Source organism: Podarcis liolepis (genome assembly GCF_965112155.1).
Source record: "Podarcis liolepis genome assembly, chromosome: 4".
Classification (NCBI taxonomy): domain Eukaryota; kingdom Metazoa; phylum Chordata; class Lepidosauria; order Squamata; family Lacertidae; genus Podarcis; species Podarcis liolepis.
This window is the reverse complement of record NC_139558.1, coordinates 103,696,956-103,715,635: the sequence shown is the minus strand read 5'-3', so window position 1 is coordinate 103,715,635 and position 18,680 is coordinate 103,696,956. Positions and strand designations below refer to the sequence as shown.

General features: G+C 43.6%; 1 protein-coding gene across 4 annotated transcripts in view; it reads left to right on the top strand.

The window, feature by feature from the left end:
* LOC310705090 (uncharacterized protein) overlaps positions 1 to 15,970 on the top strand; it is a 271,846-nt gene extending 255,876 nt beyond the window's left edge. For 2 of the 4 annotated variants that reach the window (XM_083499507.1, XM_083499504.1), the window contains exons 2-6: positions 10,338 to 10,827; positions 11,028 to 11,109; positions 11,703 to 11,785; positions 11,904 to 12,030; positions 12,544 to 15,970. In XM_083499507.1, coding sequence (XP_083355633.1) covers positions 10,429 to 10,827; positions 11,028 to 11,109; positions 11,703 to 11,785; positions 11,904 to 12,030; positions 12,544 to 13,772 — 1,920 coding nt within the window. In that variant the 5' untranslated portion in view covers positions 10,338 to 10,428 and the 3' untranslated portion in view covers positions 13,773 to 15,970. Of the gene's footprint in view, positions 1 to 7,598; positions 9,636 to 10,337; positions 10,828 to 11,027; positions 11,110 to 11,702; positions 11,786 to 11,903; positions 12,031 to 12,543 lie in introns of those variants that run through there. The other 2 variants (XM_083499505.1, XM_083499506.1) reach the window with 2 other exon arrangements.
* The last annotated feature ends 2,710 nt before the right edge of the window (positions 15,971 to 18,680 follow it).

Sequence of the window (18,680 nt, the reverse complement as noted above, 5' to 3'; positions counted from 1 at the left end):
CAGGTATCAGGATGCCAGGGATTATCCCTCAGGTAGAGGGGCTGCTGAGTAGCTGAGCTCACATGTCTGTATAGTTTCCCCAGTGAGCCAGTACAGATATACATTGATCAGTGAATTCTTACATTTGGTATTGTGCAGCAGAGGCCCTTTGAATGGATAGGAAGAAACGGTGATGAAGTGTTTTGTGGGCCAAGTCACAAAAGTGATGGGGCTGATTTTGGTGGTGGGCTGCATGTGCATGATATCTGCTGGAGGGGCAAAACTCCACCACTACCACCTATACGTAAATTCCTGCAACAGTATAAATGCGCTGCTTGCCCCTTTGAGGAGGCGTCTGTGTGTCAGGGGAAAAGAGGCACTCAAATAAACTCCCTTCAGATTTAGGAATCAGCCACGTCTATTAGCATAGGCTGCAGCCAGACAGAGACGTTTGGCTAATAGATAAATGCAGGAAATGGAAAACAACAACAACCTGGACTTACGCAATAAATCAATAAATCCTTTTGGAAGATGGAGGTGCCGAGTTGAACTGTGGAACTCCCTCCCACAGGAGCCAGGGAGGGCCACCAACCCGGGTGACTTGAAAGAGGATGGGGCCAGTTCATGGAGGAGGAGGAGAGGGCGGTGGGGGCTCCTGAATCCCCCAGGAGGAGAGCTTGGCTCTTGTGCTCCAGTCCTGCAGGGGCGCAAGGCAGGAGAGGCACCAGCCTGCCCTGTGGTCAGAGGAGGCTGGACGCAAGAGGGACCCTCTGGCCTGATCCTGGCTGGCACACTTGCGCCCATTCAGACATGCAAGCCCCCAGAGGATCTTTGGGGACTGAACAGAAAGCCCTGCTGAGAATCAGGGAAGGTCTCACCATCCAAGGCAGGAGAGGACCTGCTGGGAAGGAAGCAAACCTGGGCTGGGGGTGAAAGAGGCAGCCCCCCCCCCCCCAGTGCTGAGAGTGGTTGGGAGACCCTCTCTCTCCGTCCCATCCCCCCGACTGAGCTCCCATTCCTAGGGATCCCTGGGGGAGGGGGTGTCTCCTAGCAACTCTCAGCATCCTTAGCAAAGTACAGTGGTACCTCGGGTTACATACGCTTCAGGTTACAGACCCAGAAATAGTGCTTTAGGTTAAGAACTTTGCTTTAGGATGAGAACAGAATTCATGCTCCGTTGGCGCGGTGGCAGCAGGAGGCCCCATTAGCTAAAATGGTGCTTCAGGTTAAGAACAGTTTCAGGTTAAGAACAGACCTCCTGAGATGCCACTGTACAGTTCTAGGCTTTTTGGAGGAAGCCAGGGCTCTTGGTCGTGGCCTGATCCTGCTGTGAAGATGCAGCGCCGGTTGGGGCCTGGGTGTGTTTGCTGCTTTTTTATTCTCTTTCTGGAATAACTTTATTCTCTTTCTGGAAGCGTGCAATGCGCGCAAGAGAGGAAAACGCAGAGGGGAGAGCTGGGCGCGCTCGGCTTGGCAAGGGTTAAAGGGAACTGAGCTGCCTTCCTAGAGAGGACAGGAAGCTAGGGGGGGCCAGGTCCTCCAGAGCCAAGGCCCCTCCCTCCCCGGTCCTTTCCTTTTTAATGCTTTATTGTTCGTTTCTTATATATGTACAGCATTCAATCATAATCATTTCTATTAATACAATGAAGGTATCAATGGTCACAAAAGATACATATAATTTTGATTATGTGTTTTCTTCCCAAACCTGTGACTTCCCATCCTCTCCATATTTTTTCCCTTTTAATAAACATTGCATAATTTTGTCTTTGTTATTTTGTAAAACCATCTTTTCTGTATCGATATCATTTTCCTTAATATGTATGAATTACAGAAATCATTCAAAGGCTACTACCGTGTTTAGGCTATTACAGCTACTTTTCAGATATTTCTTGAAATTGTCCCATTCTAGAACGAACTCCTGTCTAGGCATGTCTCTGATTCTTTCAGAAAGGGGGGGTGGCTAACTCCGCATATTCTGTCAATTTCAATAACAATTCAGCCCTGGTAGGGAGTTTGTCATTTTTCCAATACATCGCAATAAAAACCCTCACGGCTGCTCTTACATACAGAAACACTTTTCTTATACCCTTAGGAATGTCAGTGCCTGTAATGCCCAGGAAGAATGATTCTGGTTTTTTGAGGAAATTTACATTCAGCATTTATTTTAGTTCTGAATATATATCATTCCAAAACCCTTTCACCTTCCTGCAGGACCACCATATGTGAAACATGGTACCGCCTGTTTCGCCACATCTCCAACAAATATCTGGTATACTTTTGGACATCTTGGGAGAGTTTTGTTGTTGTTTAGTCGTTCAGTCGTGTCCGACTCTTCGTGACCCCCTGGACCAGAGCACGCCAGGCACTCCTGTCTTCCACTGCCTCCTGCAGTTTGGTCAAACTCATGCTGGTAGCTTTGAGAACACTGTCCCACCATCTCGTCCTCTGTCGTCCCCTTCTCCTTGCGCCCTCCATCTTTCCCAACATCAGGGTCTTTTCCAGGGAGTCTTCTCTTCTCATGAGGTGGCCAAAGTATTGGAGTCTCAGCTTCAGGATCTGTCCTTTCCAGTGAGCACTCAGGGCTGATTTCCTTAAGAATGGAGAGGTTTGATCTTCTTGCAGTCCATGGAACTCTCAAGAGTCTCCTCCAGCACCATAATTCAAAGGCATCGATTCTTCGGCGATCAGCCTTCTTTATGGTCCAGCTTTCACTTCCATACATCACTACTGGGAAAACCATAGCTTTAACCATATGGACCTTTGTCGGCAAGGTGATGTCTCTGCTTTTTAAGATGCTGTCTAGGTGTGTCATTGCTTTTCTCCCAAGAAGCAGGCGTCTTTTAATTTCGTGACTGCTGTCACCATCTGCAGTGATGATGGAGCCCAAGAAAGTAAAATCTCTCACTGCCTCCATTTCTTCCCCTTCCATTTGCAAGGAGGTGATGGGCCCAGTAGCCATGATCTTCGTTTTTTGATGTTGAGCTTCAGACCATATTTTGCACTCTCCTCTTTCACCCTCATTAAAATGTTCTTTAATTCCTCCTCACTTTCTGCCATCAATGTTGTGTCATCTGCATATCTGAGGTTGTTGATATTTCTTCCGGCAATCTTAATTCCGGCTAGGGATTCATCCAGCCCAGCCTTCCGCATGATGAATTCTGCATATAAATTAAATAAGCAGGGAGACAATATACAGCCTTGTCGTACTCCTTTCCCTATTTTGAACTAATCAGTTGTTCCATATCCAGTTCTAACTGTAGCTTCTTGTCCCACATAGAGATTTCTCAGGAGACAGATGAGGTGATCAGGCACTCCCATTTCTTTAAGAACTTGCCATAGTTTGCTGTGGTCGACACAGTCAAAGGCTTTTGCATAGTCAATGAAGCAGAAGTAGATGTCTTTCTGGAACTCTCTAGCTTTCTCCATAATCCAGTGCATGTTTGCAATTTGGTCTCTGGTTCCTCTGCCTCTTCTAAATCCAGCTTGCACTTCTGGGAGTTCTCGGTCCACATACTGCTTAAGCCTGCCTTGTAGAATTTTAAGCATAACCTTGCTAGGGATGTAGACTGATCTTCTCCAATCCTCTGGCCACTGCTGAGTTTTCCAAACTTGCTGGCATATTGAGTGTAGCACCTTAACAGCATCATCTTTTAAATAGTTCAGCTGGAATATCATCACTTCCACTGGCCTTGTTATTAGCAGTGCTTTCTAAGGCCCATTTGACTTCACTCTCCAGGATGTCTGGCTCAAGGTCAGCAACCACACTACCTGGGGTGTACGAGACATCCATATCTTTCTGGTATAATTCCTCTGTGTATTCTTGCCACCTCTTCTTGATGTCTTCTGCTTCTGTTAGGTCCTTACCACTTTTGTCCTTTATTATGGTAATCTTTGTACAAAATGTTCCTTTCATATCTCCAGTTTTCTTGAACAGATCTCTGGTTCTTCCCATTCTGTTGTTTTCCTCTATTTCTTTGCATTGTTCGTTTAAGAAGGCCTTCTTGTCTCTCCTTGCTATTTCACAGGGACAGTCCTGGATTTAGAGAAGGCTTCCCAGTTCCTGATTTGATGCCCGAATGTCCCTCTTTTGCTTAGGATGCCCCCTTTCCCCTTGGATTGGAGGGTATGGAGTTATCCAACCCTTGAGCCGTCTGAAGGCAGCCCTCTATAGGAAAGTAATATGTTTTTATAAATTTTGGAAGCCGCCCAGAGTGGCTTGGGCAGCCCAGTCAGACCAGTGGGAATGTAATATTATTATTATTGTTATGTACTGAAGTTCTCACCCTGGGCCAGCAGGGGGATACTGTAGATAGTTTTCACTCAGGTCCACATATGCAAATAAGGGATTGAAAGTGACGTTCAGTGATTGGATAGTTACAGAAAGTGGTTACAGTTGCGTTGTACTGGAGCTCTATATAAGCAGGCTGGCTGAACCCTTCAGTTCAGTTCTGTTCTGGCCTGTGAATAAACAAGAGCTGTTTGAAGAATTGCTGTGTCATCTGATATGTTCACCCACAACTTAACACCTCTTCTTCTTCTTCTTCTTCTTCTTCTTCTTCTTCTGGAGTAGGACGTCCCTGTTTTGACTGGATAAATGTTGGAGTGTTTGGTGATTTGGGATAATTTCTTGGCCATCTCCTCATGGGCAGGAAGTTAACCCTTTGAGGAAGACGACATCAAGGGCAGGGCAGCCACCTAAGTCCAGATCTGTGAAGCACAATGTGAAGCACAATATTCCTAAAATGGGAATATTTCCTCAGGCCAAATCACTGAGCGCTTTTCACGTGGGCCTTTTCCCCTGTAGCCTTATTGGAGTTCACCGATTGGGTCTGCGTTGCTCCGGGACAGGAGGAAGGAAGTCAAAATGACACCGAGTTGGTTCAAAGAAAGAGTTTATTCTGCTCTCCGAATAGCAGAAGGCACTTGCGTGATTAGTCCACAGCAAGTCCAAAGAAATGACAAGTTTCGTGCAGTTTATATATCCTCCAGGCACCCTCTCACTCCTCCCCTAGGAGCCCAACCACGTCTGCCTACGTATACAGGTTGAGATCACATATGTTCCTGCTCTGGTACTCTCAACCATAAAAGGCTCTTCCTTCCTGTACTTCTGACCATAAAAGGATCTTCATCTTCCTACTCTTATCTGGGAAGACATCATAATCTCCGGGAACACGCTTTTGGCGTTTTCCCCAGACATTGGTCTTGTGCGTATTTTGTGGTCAGCACATAAGATAAAGTTCTGACGTGTTTTCTTTGTTCCCCTGAAGAGTCAAGGCCATCCCTTGCCGTGATTGATAAAGGAGAGAACTGTTTATGCAGTTGTGTCCTTATTATGGTTTTGCTGAACAGTTCAAGTTTTACGCATTTAAAAGTGCTCTCTTTTGAAAGAACAAAAAAGGGGGGGTTGAGACAGTTTTAAAACTTACTACACAGAAACCCATTCCTTCATTCCCTCCTCTTCTTTTGGACAGCCTTACGGCTCGTCCCAAGGCACTGGCTGGTATTCTCATGTCAGTGCTATAATCTGGGGCCGAATCATTCATGACATCATTTTACGCATCATTTTTTTCAAGCATTGCATTAAGCAGTGTATACAGGAGCAGAAAAGAAGCAAGATTAGCCCGGGGCCTATTAACATCATTAAAATCCTCTAAGCCATCCAAGGTTCGGAAGCCACTCAGTCAACCAAGACATGTCCCATCCGTTCCAGGTTTGGACAGGTACATGGGCTACTTTCTCTACTTCTGCTGCCAGGTGTCAAAAAGCTTCACCATGGTCAGAGATGTTAAAGCAACAGGCTCCTTCTGTCAATTTTAACGTGGCACAAAATCCAGCGGAACCCAAAATCAGGGCCGTAACTGAGGACTCATTCCAAGGCCCCATGTCCCCCCACAGCCCTACCTGCATCATTTGGGCACAGGGATATATCTATTTCCTAATAATACCTTCCTTCTTCTAATACCTCTCTGAATATACACACAATTTGCAAGCAGAGATTAAATCACAAAAGAATGAGATCCTCTCGGAAGGTAGCATATTACCGTGATTATTCTACCTTTGCCTCTTAAGATATGCTTCTGTTTTAAATTCTGAATATTCACTGCGAAAGGGGGTTCTGTTGGGCTGCATTTGAAAGTTGATTGACCTTTTGAATAAACTGTAGGACAGTCCTTCCCAGTTTTCCCCTATTATTATCTATTATTTATCTGCAAATAATGTAATCTTGATATACATATTCACGTACTTAATTGACTTGGGACAGTGGTTCAGTTATAATTATGGTACAACAATAAGTTAAGTTCCACCTGCTGTGTGGCTCAATTTTCTTATAAAAACCATCTGATAACAGTTTGAAAGGTTGCAACTCAACTTTTAACACCAATTTTTTTGCATATCTATTCAATTCAAGACCTTAAAACACCTAGAATCTTGCAGAGTACAAATATATATATATATATGGATTATTTGGTCTTTAACATTAAAAGTGACATGAGTTGCTCATGAGGTCAAATTTTCATGTTAAAGGTGGGAAGGTTTCAATTACCAAAACAATCATGTAATCATGTACTGGTTTCAGAATTTGAATGTCATCAATTCACTGTGCTTTGAGCTACCTGGTATCTTAATATTTTTGTTAAAAGTTTGTTTCTTATTGACTCCGTTGCATAGGTACCCTTGTGTGTGTATATTCCACAATCACATTTAACCCTAGAGAAGAGCCAGCATCTGGTACATGTTTTTTTAAATGTGTTTTTAAGCTTTCTGTTTGTGTAAATGATTTCAGATGCCAGATCATCACCTGTGTTACCTTGTTAATGTATTTCATCTTTGTGTCAGTGTCACACACACACAAAGAGAGAGAGAGAGAGAGAGAGAGAGAGAGAGAGAGAGAGAGAGGATGAGAAGGGGGATGGAATGATGTTGGGATTGAATAATTTAGAAAGGACTTAAGAAAAGGAGGTGAAGTGGACAAAAGGACAGTACAAAAGGGTGCTTCAGGATATAAGATCATATAGTGATAAAGTGGGTGTAGCGCCTTTGGTCCTGAGGGCAGCAGAGTACAGGGATGGGGGAATTGGCTGAAGGAGCAGAAGGCATTAATGGGGTAATGGGGCCCTTTGGATGTCCAGCAGTCCTTTGTTGGGCTCAAATTGTTGTTTTTTGTGTGTGTTGAATATATGCTGTATGGTGATTTGTGGACCTAGTAGGTATCTAAAGCCATTTGCACATGGCGAAATATGTTTTTATCAAGGTAATTTTATCAAGGTAATTTTTAGACCCTGATGATGACCAACCCATAGCCTATTTGTCTGAAAAATTAACCACTACGGAACAAGGTTTGCCTCCCTGCATGTGAGCAGTAGTGGCAACTGCCACTCTGACTAAAAGAGAACTGACAGGTTCACCTTTGGACAAGAAACTACGTGCGTCACTCCTCATGCTGTGCCAGCATTGGTGGACATGAAAGGAACTTATTTTTCTATCCTAAGCAGAGGTGATGAAGCGCCTAGCAGCTGACTTATACTGCCCATGCACCCGCGGTTGCAGCTGCGAATTACTGAGACTCTTAACCTGGTTACGCTACCACCTATGGGAGAGAATGGGGTGCCTGCAACACGCAGAAATTCTGCAAAACCGAACCAACTGCACGGTCTGCACCCAAAACCTCTTGCACTCTGTGACCTACAGTTGCTTTGGGAGGAGTACCCCTCCTCCCTGTGCCTTGGAATGAGCCCTCAGTTACGGCCCCAATTTTGGGTTCCGCTGGATTTTGGGCTGCGTTAAATTTGACAGAAGGAGCCTGTTGCTTTAACATCTCTGACCATGGTGAAGCTTTTTGACACCTGGCAGCAGAAGTAGAGAAAGTAGCCCATGTACCTGTCTAAACCTGGAACAGATGGGACATGTCTTGGTTGACTGAGTGGCTTCCGAACCTTGGATGGCTTAGAGGACTTTTAATTATGTTAATAGGCCCCTTGCTAATATTGCTTCTTTTCTGCTCCTGTATACCCTGCTTAATGCAATGCTTGCAAACTATGATGCGTAAAATGATGTTGAACCATGTGAATGTAAGCAGGTACTTGCTTGGTGTTAAATAAGGATCAGGCAGACTCAGTAATGGAGAATAAGAAGGTGAAGTTTATTGCCAGGCAATAAGGACCCAGTTTGGAATCTCTTCCAAAAAGGAACTGGGACCCTGATTAACAGAAATCCAGAGGTCTTATACCCGAGCAGATCACAGCAAATCATAGATCATGAGACAACCATGAGGGATTCACGATATTGTCAGCAAAGAATTAGCCAATTAGCAAGCTTCTTGTCACGCTACCAGCTCCTGGTCAAGCACTGGTCAAGCACGGAGTTCTAGTTCTGCTTTCCGATGCTTGCAGTGACGCTCTGTCTAACCTCTCCCCTAGTTATGACAGGACAGGGAATTTGGAGATTTTGCGGTTTCCCTCTTCCTGTTCTGTGGATTAATTTAGCCTGTATCTGAGGGGATTTTGTACCAGAATCTCTGATTCACGTCTTCCCCTTGTCCAGGGTACACGGATGTTTGTAGGGGAAAGGTCGGCTCCTAACTTTGCTGTTTCAAGCAATATGCAGTTAGCTAAGGCACAGCTTCCCTTGATTCAAAATGGATTATAAAATACTGTAAGCCTTGATTATGTGTGAGCATATATGAATATATTGATTACTGATAACTGATTATATGGATAGCATAGGGGTAGCCCTTCTTCCTTGCCTAAATGTCACGAATGATTCGGCCCCAGATTATAGCACTGACATGAGAATACCAGCCAGTGCCTTGGGACGAGTCGTAAGGCTGTCCAAAAGAAGAGGAGGGAATGAAGGAATGGGTTTCCCAAACCCAAAACTGACTGCAGGCAGTTTGAAACTGCACCAAAATCCCTATTTTTCCTTAGCTAAAATCCATTAACTCGAGCTCTGAGCTCAATGCATAAAGCCCGGCTGTATAGACAAGTGCTGAGAGCCCTCTCCTTTATCAGTTGTGATGGCAACTATGGCCTTCACTGTACCAGTAGTAGAACAGAACAGAGAGAAGACACATATGTGCTTTATCTTACGTCCTGGAGACACTCTGACACAGAAACCCAAGTCCGGGAACAAATGCCAGAGTGTGTTCCCGGAGATTATTACCTCTTCCCCAGAGTAGGAAGAGGAAGATCCTTTTATGGTCAGAAGTAGAGGAAGGAAGATCCTTTTATGGTTGAGAGTACCAGAGCCGGAACATATGTGATGTCAACCTGCATACATAGGCTGACGTGGTTGGAAGGAGGGAGAGGGTGTCTGGAAGATATATAAACTGCATGAAACTTGTCATTTCTTTGGACTTGCTGTGGACTCACCACGCAAGTGCCTTCTGCTATCCGGAGAGCATAATAAACTCTTTCTTTGAACCAACTCGGTGTCATTTTGACTTCCTTCCTCCTGTCCCGGAGCAACGCAGACCCAATCGGTGAACTCCAATAAGGCTACAATGGGAAGTCCTGCAACGAAAAGTGCAATGTGCAAATCACTCTCCCTTGCTTTTATTGCCTGTGCCATTGGGATTGACCTAGGATTTGACCTGGCAGATTTAGCATGACCAACTTCTTGGTGAGTAGCAGACACAGCCTGTTTAATTATCCTAAAAGGTAAGAAAAATGCAATTCATTATCATCATTATTTCATTCCTATACTGCTTTATGCTAAAATCATAGCAGTTTGCAACACGTCTAAGCATTAAATAAAACAATCTGGAAATGGGTTTCACATGTAAGTCAGACCAAGCCCAGAGAATAAAACATCACCATAAGCAGAGAACATGGACTCAGCGCATCTGGTCTTAAAGGAGCCTGAGAATTTTATTCACTGACTGACTCCTCTTAGATTTCACCCACTTCCTTCCAGATCACAAAAATGGCACATTCAACACATCTACAAAATTTCAAAAGCAGAATATAAATATATACTCCCTGTTTCATTCCTTTATGCTGCTCTGCCTCTCACAAAACCTGTGTCCTCGGCCCAGGCAAATTCTTGGCAGTCAGGGCATACCGAAACATCAGAGAACATCTCCAGCCATGGATGTTCTCACTGCAACTTTGAGAAAGTTGGTGGATTAACATTTTCCCCCTGAGGTTTTACGTTACTCTTGTTGGTGCTGGTAGACTCTTCTGCCTCTTTGTCTGGTTTCCTAACAATTTTGGCATTGCTGCCAAAAAAATCTGAAATGCCCCCCCCCCGTACTGTATTTATTGACAAAGGAATTTTGCAGGATTCTTGGGTGGTAAGGGGGAAAAGAGAGAGAGGAGGGTGTATAAACTTTATAGCAGAACAATGTATTTGCTTTGTAGGATTTCCTAAAGCTTTTCACTACGACAGACAGAACTTGGCAGAAGACCAAAGGGTTCCTTTCGATCTCTCAGGGGATTCCTGAGAGCACAGATGGATGACCGAGGCTCAGCTGGCCCTGGAACAGGAAGAGGCCATGGCAACCAAACTGGGAGCAGTGGGGAATTCTGGGAAAACTCTGTGCAGAAGATCCTGGGTGAGGAGGACACCCTCTGCTCAGAGGTGCAGAGCCAGCAGTTGCAGTTCTGCTGCCAGGAGGCCAAAGGACCCCGAGAGGTTTGCAGCCGACTCTACTGCCTTTGCCGTCAGTGGCTGAAGCCAGAAAGGCACACGAAAGCTGAGATGCTGGACCTGGTGATCTTGGAGCAGTTCCTAGCTGTCCTTCCTCCGGAGATGGAGAGCTGGGTGAGGGACTGTGGAGCGGAGACCAGTTCCCAGGCGGTGGCCCTGGCCGAAGGTTTCCTCCTGAGTCAGGCAGAGGAGAGAAAGCAGGTGAGAGAGACTTTCCTCTGGATACTCCCAAGGGGCTCCAAACAGGACAGAAAACATCCCATAATGTTCTGGTGATGGCCCATTTTTTTCTGCAAGGCATCCATGAAATGAGATCTAACACCCTTCAAGTTTTTGGCCCTGACATTCATTTAATAATCCTTCTCGTCATTCTCTGTTTTGAATCCTTGTTTCTCTTTCAGGGAAAGGTTCTCTTTGCAAAAATGGACCTGGATTCCTGTGAGGCAGAGAGGCCTCCGTTGGACACCAGAGAGAGGCCACTGGGTAAGGAGGAAGGTGGTTTTTCTCCATTTAGTCTCATTCTGTTAGTTTTCCAACTCATCTGTGGGTTCTTTTCATATTTTATTGGGGGAGATAGTTGGGGCTAAGAGCCCAGAGGAGGGGAGATATATTTTTTCACAACTAACATCTGAAATGCACCCAAATATCCAAATGCACACAGCAGATGAGACTTTTTCGGCTGCGGCTCCAACCTGGTGGAACGCTCTGTCACAAGAGACAAGGGCCCTGCAGGACTTGACATCTTTCCGCAGGGCCTGCAAGACAGAGCTGTTCCGCCAGGCCTTTGGTCAGGGCGCAGCCTGACTCCCTCCTTTGGCAATCTTTACAAAACTTGAGTTTATGGTTGCCATCAATTTTGATTTTAATTAATTTTTATAATGTTTTTATAATTGTTGCACTATTTTAGTGTTGTTAGCCGCCCTGAGCCCGGCTTCGGCTGGGGAGGGCGGGATATAAATAAAATTTATTATTATTATTATTATTTCTCAAAGGCCCCTGTGTAGTTTTGATGCCCTGATTCACCTGTGAGAGAAGCAGGCACTCTGGGCCTCCCCCTTACCTTTTTCCTCTTGCAGGTGACAGAATGATGCCCGCAAGACCTCTTCATCCATCTTTTCTTGGGGACAGAAAGGAAGCAGTGGCTGTGGATCCAGATCAGGTCAGGGGAAGCTGCCTTGTGGGGACAGAGGTCAAGGAGCAGAACAATGTCGTAGATCAGGACGTGGTGGTGAACAATTTTGTTGTCTCATAGGAGGACATTTCCCTTTTTCTTTTAGGGTCCAGTGTGCTTTGAAGATGTTGCTGTTCGTTTCACAGATGAGGAGTGGGAGTTGCTGGATCCTGACCAGAGAGCTCTGCATAAAGATGTCATGGAGGAGAATCATGGGATCGTGGCCACTCTTGGTAAGGATCTCTTTGCAATCAGAATATCTGTTTTTAAATTCAAAACAGCTCTCTGTGATGAACCTCATATATTTCCACAGAACTCAACAGGGCCCCCTTAGGACACCTGGGATTACAATATTGCAGCTTCTAAACAAGGATCAGCCTGGTCTGAACTCCCCAGGCCATTTTAACTGTAAACTTCAGAGTTGTTAGGGAAGTTGAAGTAGCCTCTGTCAGGTTTTCACTTTTTGTTTCTCCTCCCGTTATTCTTTGGTTGTCCAAAGAGAAGACTGACATTGGAAATGGAGGGATGCTATGATGGAGCCGAACAAAATCCATTTGAGAGAAGAGCCAGGCTTATCGAATCACAGGTTCCCCTAAGGATGTCGGTTGATCCCCGTTAATTAATGCACCCAACCCTTCAGAAAACCATCCATCTAACCCACTTGTGTTATTCCTCTATTACCAGTGTTAACAAGTATTCTTCCTTAATTTCTCCCTGAGTCTCTAATCCATTTCTCTTCATTGTAGATGGACTGGAAATCAAGAACAAGGGTGACCATAACAAAATCCCCACAATGCAGAAGCTGAATAAATATCTTGAATGTGGGAAAAGTTCCTATTCCACTTCCCATCAAAGAAATCCCATTGGGAAGAAACCCTATCAGTGTGTGGAATGTGGAAAGAGATTCAGTCACAGCTCCTCTCTCATTTCACATCAAAGAATTCATATAGGGGAGAAACCCTATCAGTGTGTGGAATGTGGAAAGAGCTTCAGTAAGAGCTGCAATCTCACTTCCCATCAAAGAATTCATACAGGGGAGAAACCCTATCAGTGTGTGGAATGTGGAAAGTGTTTCAATCAGAGAGCCAATCTCTCTTCCCATCAAAGAATTCATACAGGGGAAAAGCCCTATCAGTGTGTGGAATGTGGAAAGAGCTTCACTCATAGCTCCAAACTCACTTCCCATCAAATAATTCATACAGGGGAGAAACCCTATCATTGTGTGGAATGTGGAAAATGTTTCAGTCAGAGAGCCCATCTCTCTTCCCATCAAAGAATTCATACAGGGGAGAAACCCTATCAGTGTGTGGAATGTGGAAAAAGCTTCCGTCAGACCGCCAGTCTCACTTCCCATCAAAGAATTCATACAGGGGGAAATCCCTATCAGTGTGTGGAATGTGGAAAGAGCTTTAGTCGCAGCAGCAATCTCACTTCCCATCAAAGAATTCATACAGGGGAAAATCCCTATCAGTGTGTGGAATGTGGAAAAAGCTTCAGTCAGAGCACCAGTCTCACTTTCCATCAAAGAATTCATACAGGGGAGAAACCATATCAGTGTGCGGAATGTGGAAAGAGTTTCAGTCACAGCCACAGTCTCCTTTACCATCAAAGAATTCATACAGGGGAGAAACCCTATCAGTGTGTGGAATGTGGAAAGAGCTTCACTAATAGCTCCGATCTCACTTCCCATCAAAGAATTCATACAGGGGAGAAACCCTATCAGTGTGTGGAATGTGGAAAGAGCTTCAGGAAGAGCTTCTCTCTCACTTCGCATCAAAGAATTCATACTGGGGAGAAACCCTATCAGTGTGTGGAATGTGGAAAGAGCTTCAGTCAGAGCTCCAGTCTCACCACCCATCAAAGAATTCATACAGGGGAGAAACCCTATCAGTGTGTGGAATGTGGAAAGAGCTTCACTGGAAGCTCCAATCTCACTTCGCATCAAAGAATTCATACAGGGGAGAAAACATATTAGTGTGCGGAATGTGGAAAGAGCTTCTGGAGGAGCTCCAATCTCACTTTCCATCAAAGAATCTATACAAAGGTCGGAAAAACCATTAAACATCTTTAGGAACCAGACAAATCTCCACCTTTGGCTGATTAACATCGGTTTTGTGTTTTTATGTTGTAACATTCCTGAGACCTGTGGCTGTAGGGACTAGGCACTAACTCTTAAAGGCCTTGGGGTCTTTGCCCCCCCCCAATAATATATGGGAGGAGGCCACCCCCGGTTTTCTTTTTTTTTTCCCCAAATGCAAGTTTTTATTCCTCTGCAACTTGCCATACAATTTCTTTTTCAATTTGTCCTCTTAAAAAATAAAAAAAAAATGCACAAAGGTCATGAGAAAAACATTTTTTTTCAACTCATCATAAATCATTTCCCAGTATTATTTTACCTTTCTACATGCCCACCACATATGAAAAAAGTTCCTCCTATTTCTTTACATTTCCAACACATATCTGATTCAACTTTACACATCTTAGCCAACCTGCTCAGAGTTAAATGCCATCTATGAATCGTTTTCAAATAGTTCTCTTTCAGAGAATAACACACGGTAAATTTCAAATCTCTTTTCCAGAGTTTCTTGCAGAGGCTTAGGCTTGTATTGTGTCCTATATCTATTGACCAGTGTGTCATTGATGCTTTAACTAGCTTCTCTTTTGTTGTGTAATGGGATGTCTCTCTCTCTGCTTCCCGTGTGGCTTAAAATTATTGCTTAACTGAATTAAAACATCAAAAGATAAGAAAACGGGGCTAAAAGAGGATTTCAGCTAAATCAGTTATAAGCGAATTAACTTAAGTAGACCTTATAAACCCCTATTGTTGAAAATTATTAATTGTATTAATTGGAGTGAGAGTACTGAAATTGATTTATTTGATTTATTTGATTAACTGATTTGCTGGTTACCAAAAATGTGTTGATGGAAGTGTATTAATCTGTATTGATCTATATCAATTTGCTTAATCACAAGAATTGGTTAATTGGTGGAGATATTTAAGGAAATTGAGAAAAAAGTATATGAATATTGTGTTGGGGAAAGAAGTTGAAGAGAGACATCTTGTGGTATAATAGACAATAGGTTTCTTTCATATATAAAAGGCATTAGAGGGGGATTGTACGCCCCCTAGGGGTGAAATTGAGTGATTATGAAAAATTATGAAAAATTATGAAAAATTTCAAAAATATTCAGAAATTTTGAAAGATTTTGAAAATTGATTTAAAATGGCAGGAAAGAATGGCAAAAAGATAGGGGGAACACCGGGGGAAAGGAAAATATCCCAACAAGAAGAAATTAAAGATTTGGACATTTTGTGGTTGAAGATAAAGGAAGAATTTAAGCAAAGTGAACAACATATAGAGAAGAAGTTAGGAGAAGTGTAGGAAATGCTAGATAAAAAAATAGAAGGGGCAGTAGGAGAACTCTCAAACAAAATCAAAGACTTGACAGTTAGATCAAAGACAATAGAAGAGTCAACTAAAAGAATCCAAAAGGAAGGAGAACAAGAGAGAGACAGATAAGATTAAAGAGGAGTTAGGAGACCTGAATAAAAGTCAGGACCAAGTATGGGACAGTCTAGCCATGTTGGAGATGAGGCAGAAGCAAATGAATGTAAAATTTAGAGGAGTAGGAGAAGAAATGAATGAGAACATCAAAGTTAAAATGATCAAAGAGCTGGCAAGTTGGCTGGACATGAAAGAAGAAGAAGTTGAATATACAGTGGAAAACGCATTTAGAATAAAAGTAAGATCTTTACAAGCTAAATCAAAGAAACTACCAGGAGATTGTCTAGTGATATTTTACTTGTTAGATATGAGGAATGCGATACTGAAAACAAGTTACCAAAAAAAGTTGATAATTGATGGCAGGCCGATTATTATCTTCAAAGAAATTCCTACCAGATTTTTATGTAAGAGAGATGGCTATAAACAACTAGTGAGTGTTTTGAAAAGAAACGGTATACAACACAGGTGGGAGTTCCCGGAAGGGATCTCCTTTTATTACAAAAATAAAAGATTCAGGTTGACGGACATTCAAGAGGTGAGGAAATTTTCAAGGAGATACGAGAAGGAGCTTGGAAAGGTAGAGGATAAATTTGGAGAAAGGGATTCAGATTTAGAGGAGAGAAGAAGGAAAAGGGAGAGAGAGGAAGAGAAAGAAAGAAGAGGAAAAGAAGAGGAGGAGGAAACAGAAGAAAGAGAAGTGGGAGAAGAGGAGGAGGAGGACATAGGCGACAGAACCACTCAAATTTAATTTGTTACTACGGTTAATTCGGTTAAATAATAATGACGTTGAAATTAATAACCTGGAATGTGAATGGTTTAAATGAGAAATCTAAGAGGAATAAAATTGAAAATGTATTGAAGAAAAAAAATCTCGACATAATTCGTTTACAAGAAACTCATATTGCCAAAAAGCACAAATATATTTTGAAAAATAAAAGGTTAGGGGTGGAATTTATTGATTCTGATGTGAGTAAAAAAAGAGGGGTGGTACTCTATGTCAAAGAAAAATGGGAACCTAAATTAATTTGTAAGGATGAGGAAGGGAGAATATTGGGGGTACAAATCGATCATCAGGGTGAAAAACTTAATGTGGTTGCCATTTATGCGCCAAATACAAATAAGGCAGAGTTTTATAGGAAATTGGAAGAGAGATTGATTGAAATAGAGGATCAAAAAATAATTTTATTAGATTTCAATGGAGTGGTACAGTCAGAATTGGACAGGCTAACAAAGAAGAAGAAAGGTAATCAAGGGAAATTACCAAGGTCCTTGTTCAATTTGGTGGAAAATCTGGACTTAATAGATGTTTGGAGAGATAAACATCCAAGTACAAAGCAATTTACATTCTTTTCGGAACCTCACCAGAGTTGGGTGAGGATAGATCAGGTCTGGACCTCAAGGTACCTAACTCCAAGAATTTCAAAATGTGAAATACAGCCAAGAACTCTAGCAGACCATAACCCCATAGTCTTAGAAATAAAAGGTAAAGTGCAAAGTATATATAGATGGAGGATGAATGAAAATCTTTTTGAGAACTCCGAAGTAATTGAAAAAGCTAAAGACTGTTGGGTTGAAATAACAACAGACAGGTAGCGAGTGTCATCTGGGAGGCATCTCTCGAGCATGTCTCAGGGAGTCCCTTTTATTGAATATTGCAGCATTGCCACATACGTGATTGTTGCTGATTGGTTAACACAAGTACAAAGCAAAGGGTTGCATATAGGCATTAATCACCGATAGATTAGAGGCTGGGAAAGGGAGCACAGAACTAGACAGGCATGAAAACCTCCTAATTAAATTATAACCTGTCAGGGGCTCAGGAGCAGAGGGGCAGGAAAGGGAGGGATTAGAGACCGATGGGGAGGAATCCGAGGGAGAAGTTAGCGATGATAGCCGCCCGAGGTCTCTAAGTCTCTCCAGCGAATCGGAGGATTCACAGAAAGGGGCTCCCGTGGGCAGAGCTAGGGGGTTGCCAAAGGGAACACCCCAGGAAGGAGGGGCCAGAGGGGACTCAGAGAGCAGCAGCTGGAAATCGGGACTAGCTTCCCCACCGGAGAGCAGTAGGGGGGAGGAGTCCCAGGCATCGGCACCAGGCAGCTCTCCATCAGCGGAAGGACATGAGTCGGGGTTGGCCACGCCTGCGTCAGAGAGCGAGGAAACGGTCGAAAGGAGGGTCGGAGACAGCGCACGCGCGCCAAGTTCAAATGTACAAGAGGGTGGCGCAATGAGCAGCCCGGAAAGGGAGCCAGGTCCTAAAGCCCGCCGAAAGGAGGGGGAGGAGTCCGAGGGGTCCGCATCCGAAGCGTCCAGGCAGGAAGGGACCCCGGGGGGTAGTAGGACCCAGAGGCGAAAGGAGAGACGCAAGAGGTGGGTTAAGACTAGAGTCTTAAGCTGGTGTACAGGGGGCGGAGACTCAGATGGAGCTTCGCCGATCTAGGGTCTAGACGTAGAGACGCACGCTAGGGTTTGGAAATGGAAACTATATTTCAATAAAGACATTTGTACAGTTCTACTGGCTGGCGTTGGTCCTCTGTGAGCTGGGACCTGGAGGCAGTCTCTGACATAACCAATGATTAATATAATAAGACTTAAAACAATTACTAATGATTGATATAGGAAACTTAAAGGAGCATAACAATCACGTTCCGTACATGTGATCAACTATGCATTAAGAACGGGTCAAAGTACAATGTTTTTCCTGAACTCAATGTGAACTGAACATTCTAAGGTGATGAGTAAATGTCTTAGTATTAGAACAGTTTGTGCAGCATCATGTGCAGAAGCGAAGCTTAGAAGCAAGACTTCCCATCAGGCCACAGTCATGTGCAGAATCAGAGCATCCCATCATCTCCCCCTTTCTTTTTTTATTTAAAGGTGAGTGGGACAATAATACTTCGGGATACGTGGTTTGCGAGCGCATGCCCGAAATAAGTCCGTCCACATCTCCCTAATGTTTACAGTTGGTGCTGCCACTTCGCAAAGTAGGCAGCAATGACTTTATTAGGTGGCTGAGGAGGATGAAAACACTGAGACCAAAGGCGTATGAGACCAGGGATGCATTGGATGAAACAACATAGCAAAATTAATATACATACTATGATAATAGCATATTGAAAAAGAATGCGAAGCCAATTCAAATTTGGCAACCAGGCAGTGAGCCACCGGGTAAATGAATCCCAGAGGCCAGAAAGTCCAACGTCCTGTTTGATGTGATGTGTGAGATTTTGCAAATGGGAGATTTGCTTTTGAATAGCTTTGGAATTGTCAGTAATATTGAAACAACACATGCCATCCACTTGTTCACAACCATAATGATGAAGCATTAGCAAATAATCTATCGCGGCACGATTCTGTAAGAGTCCATGCTGGAGTTCACT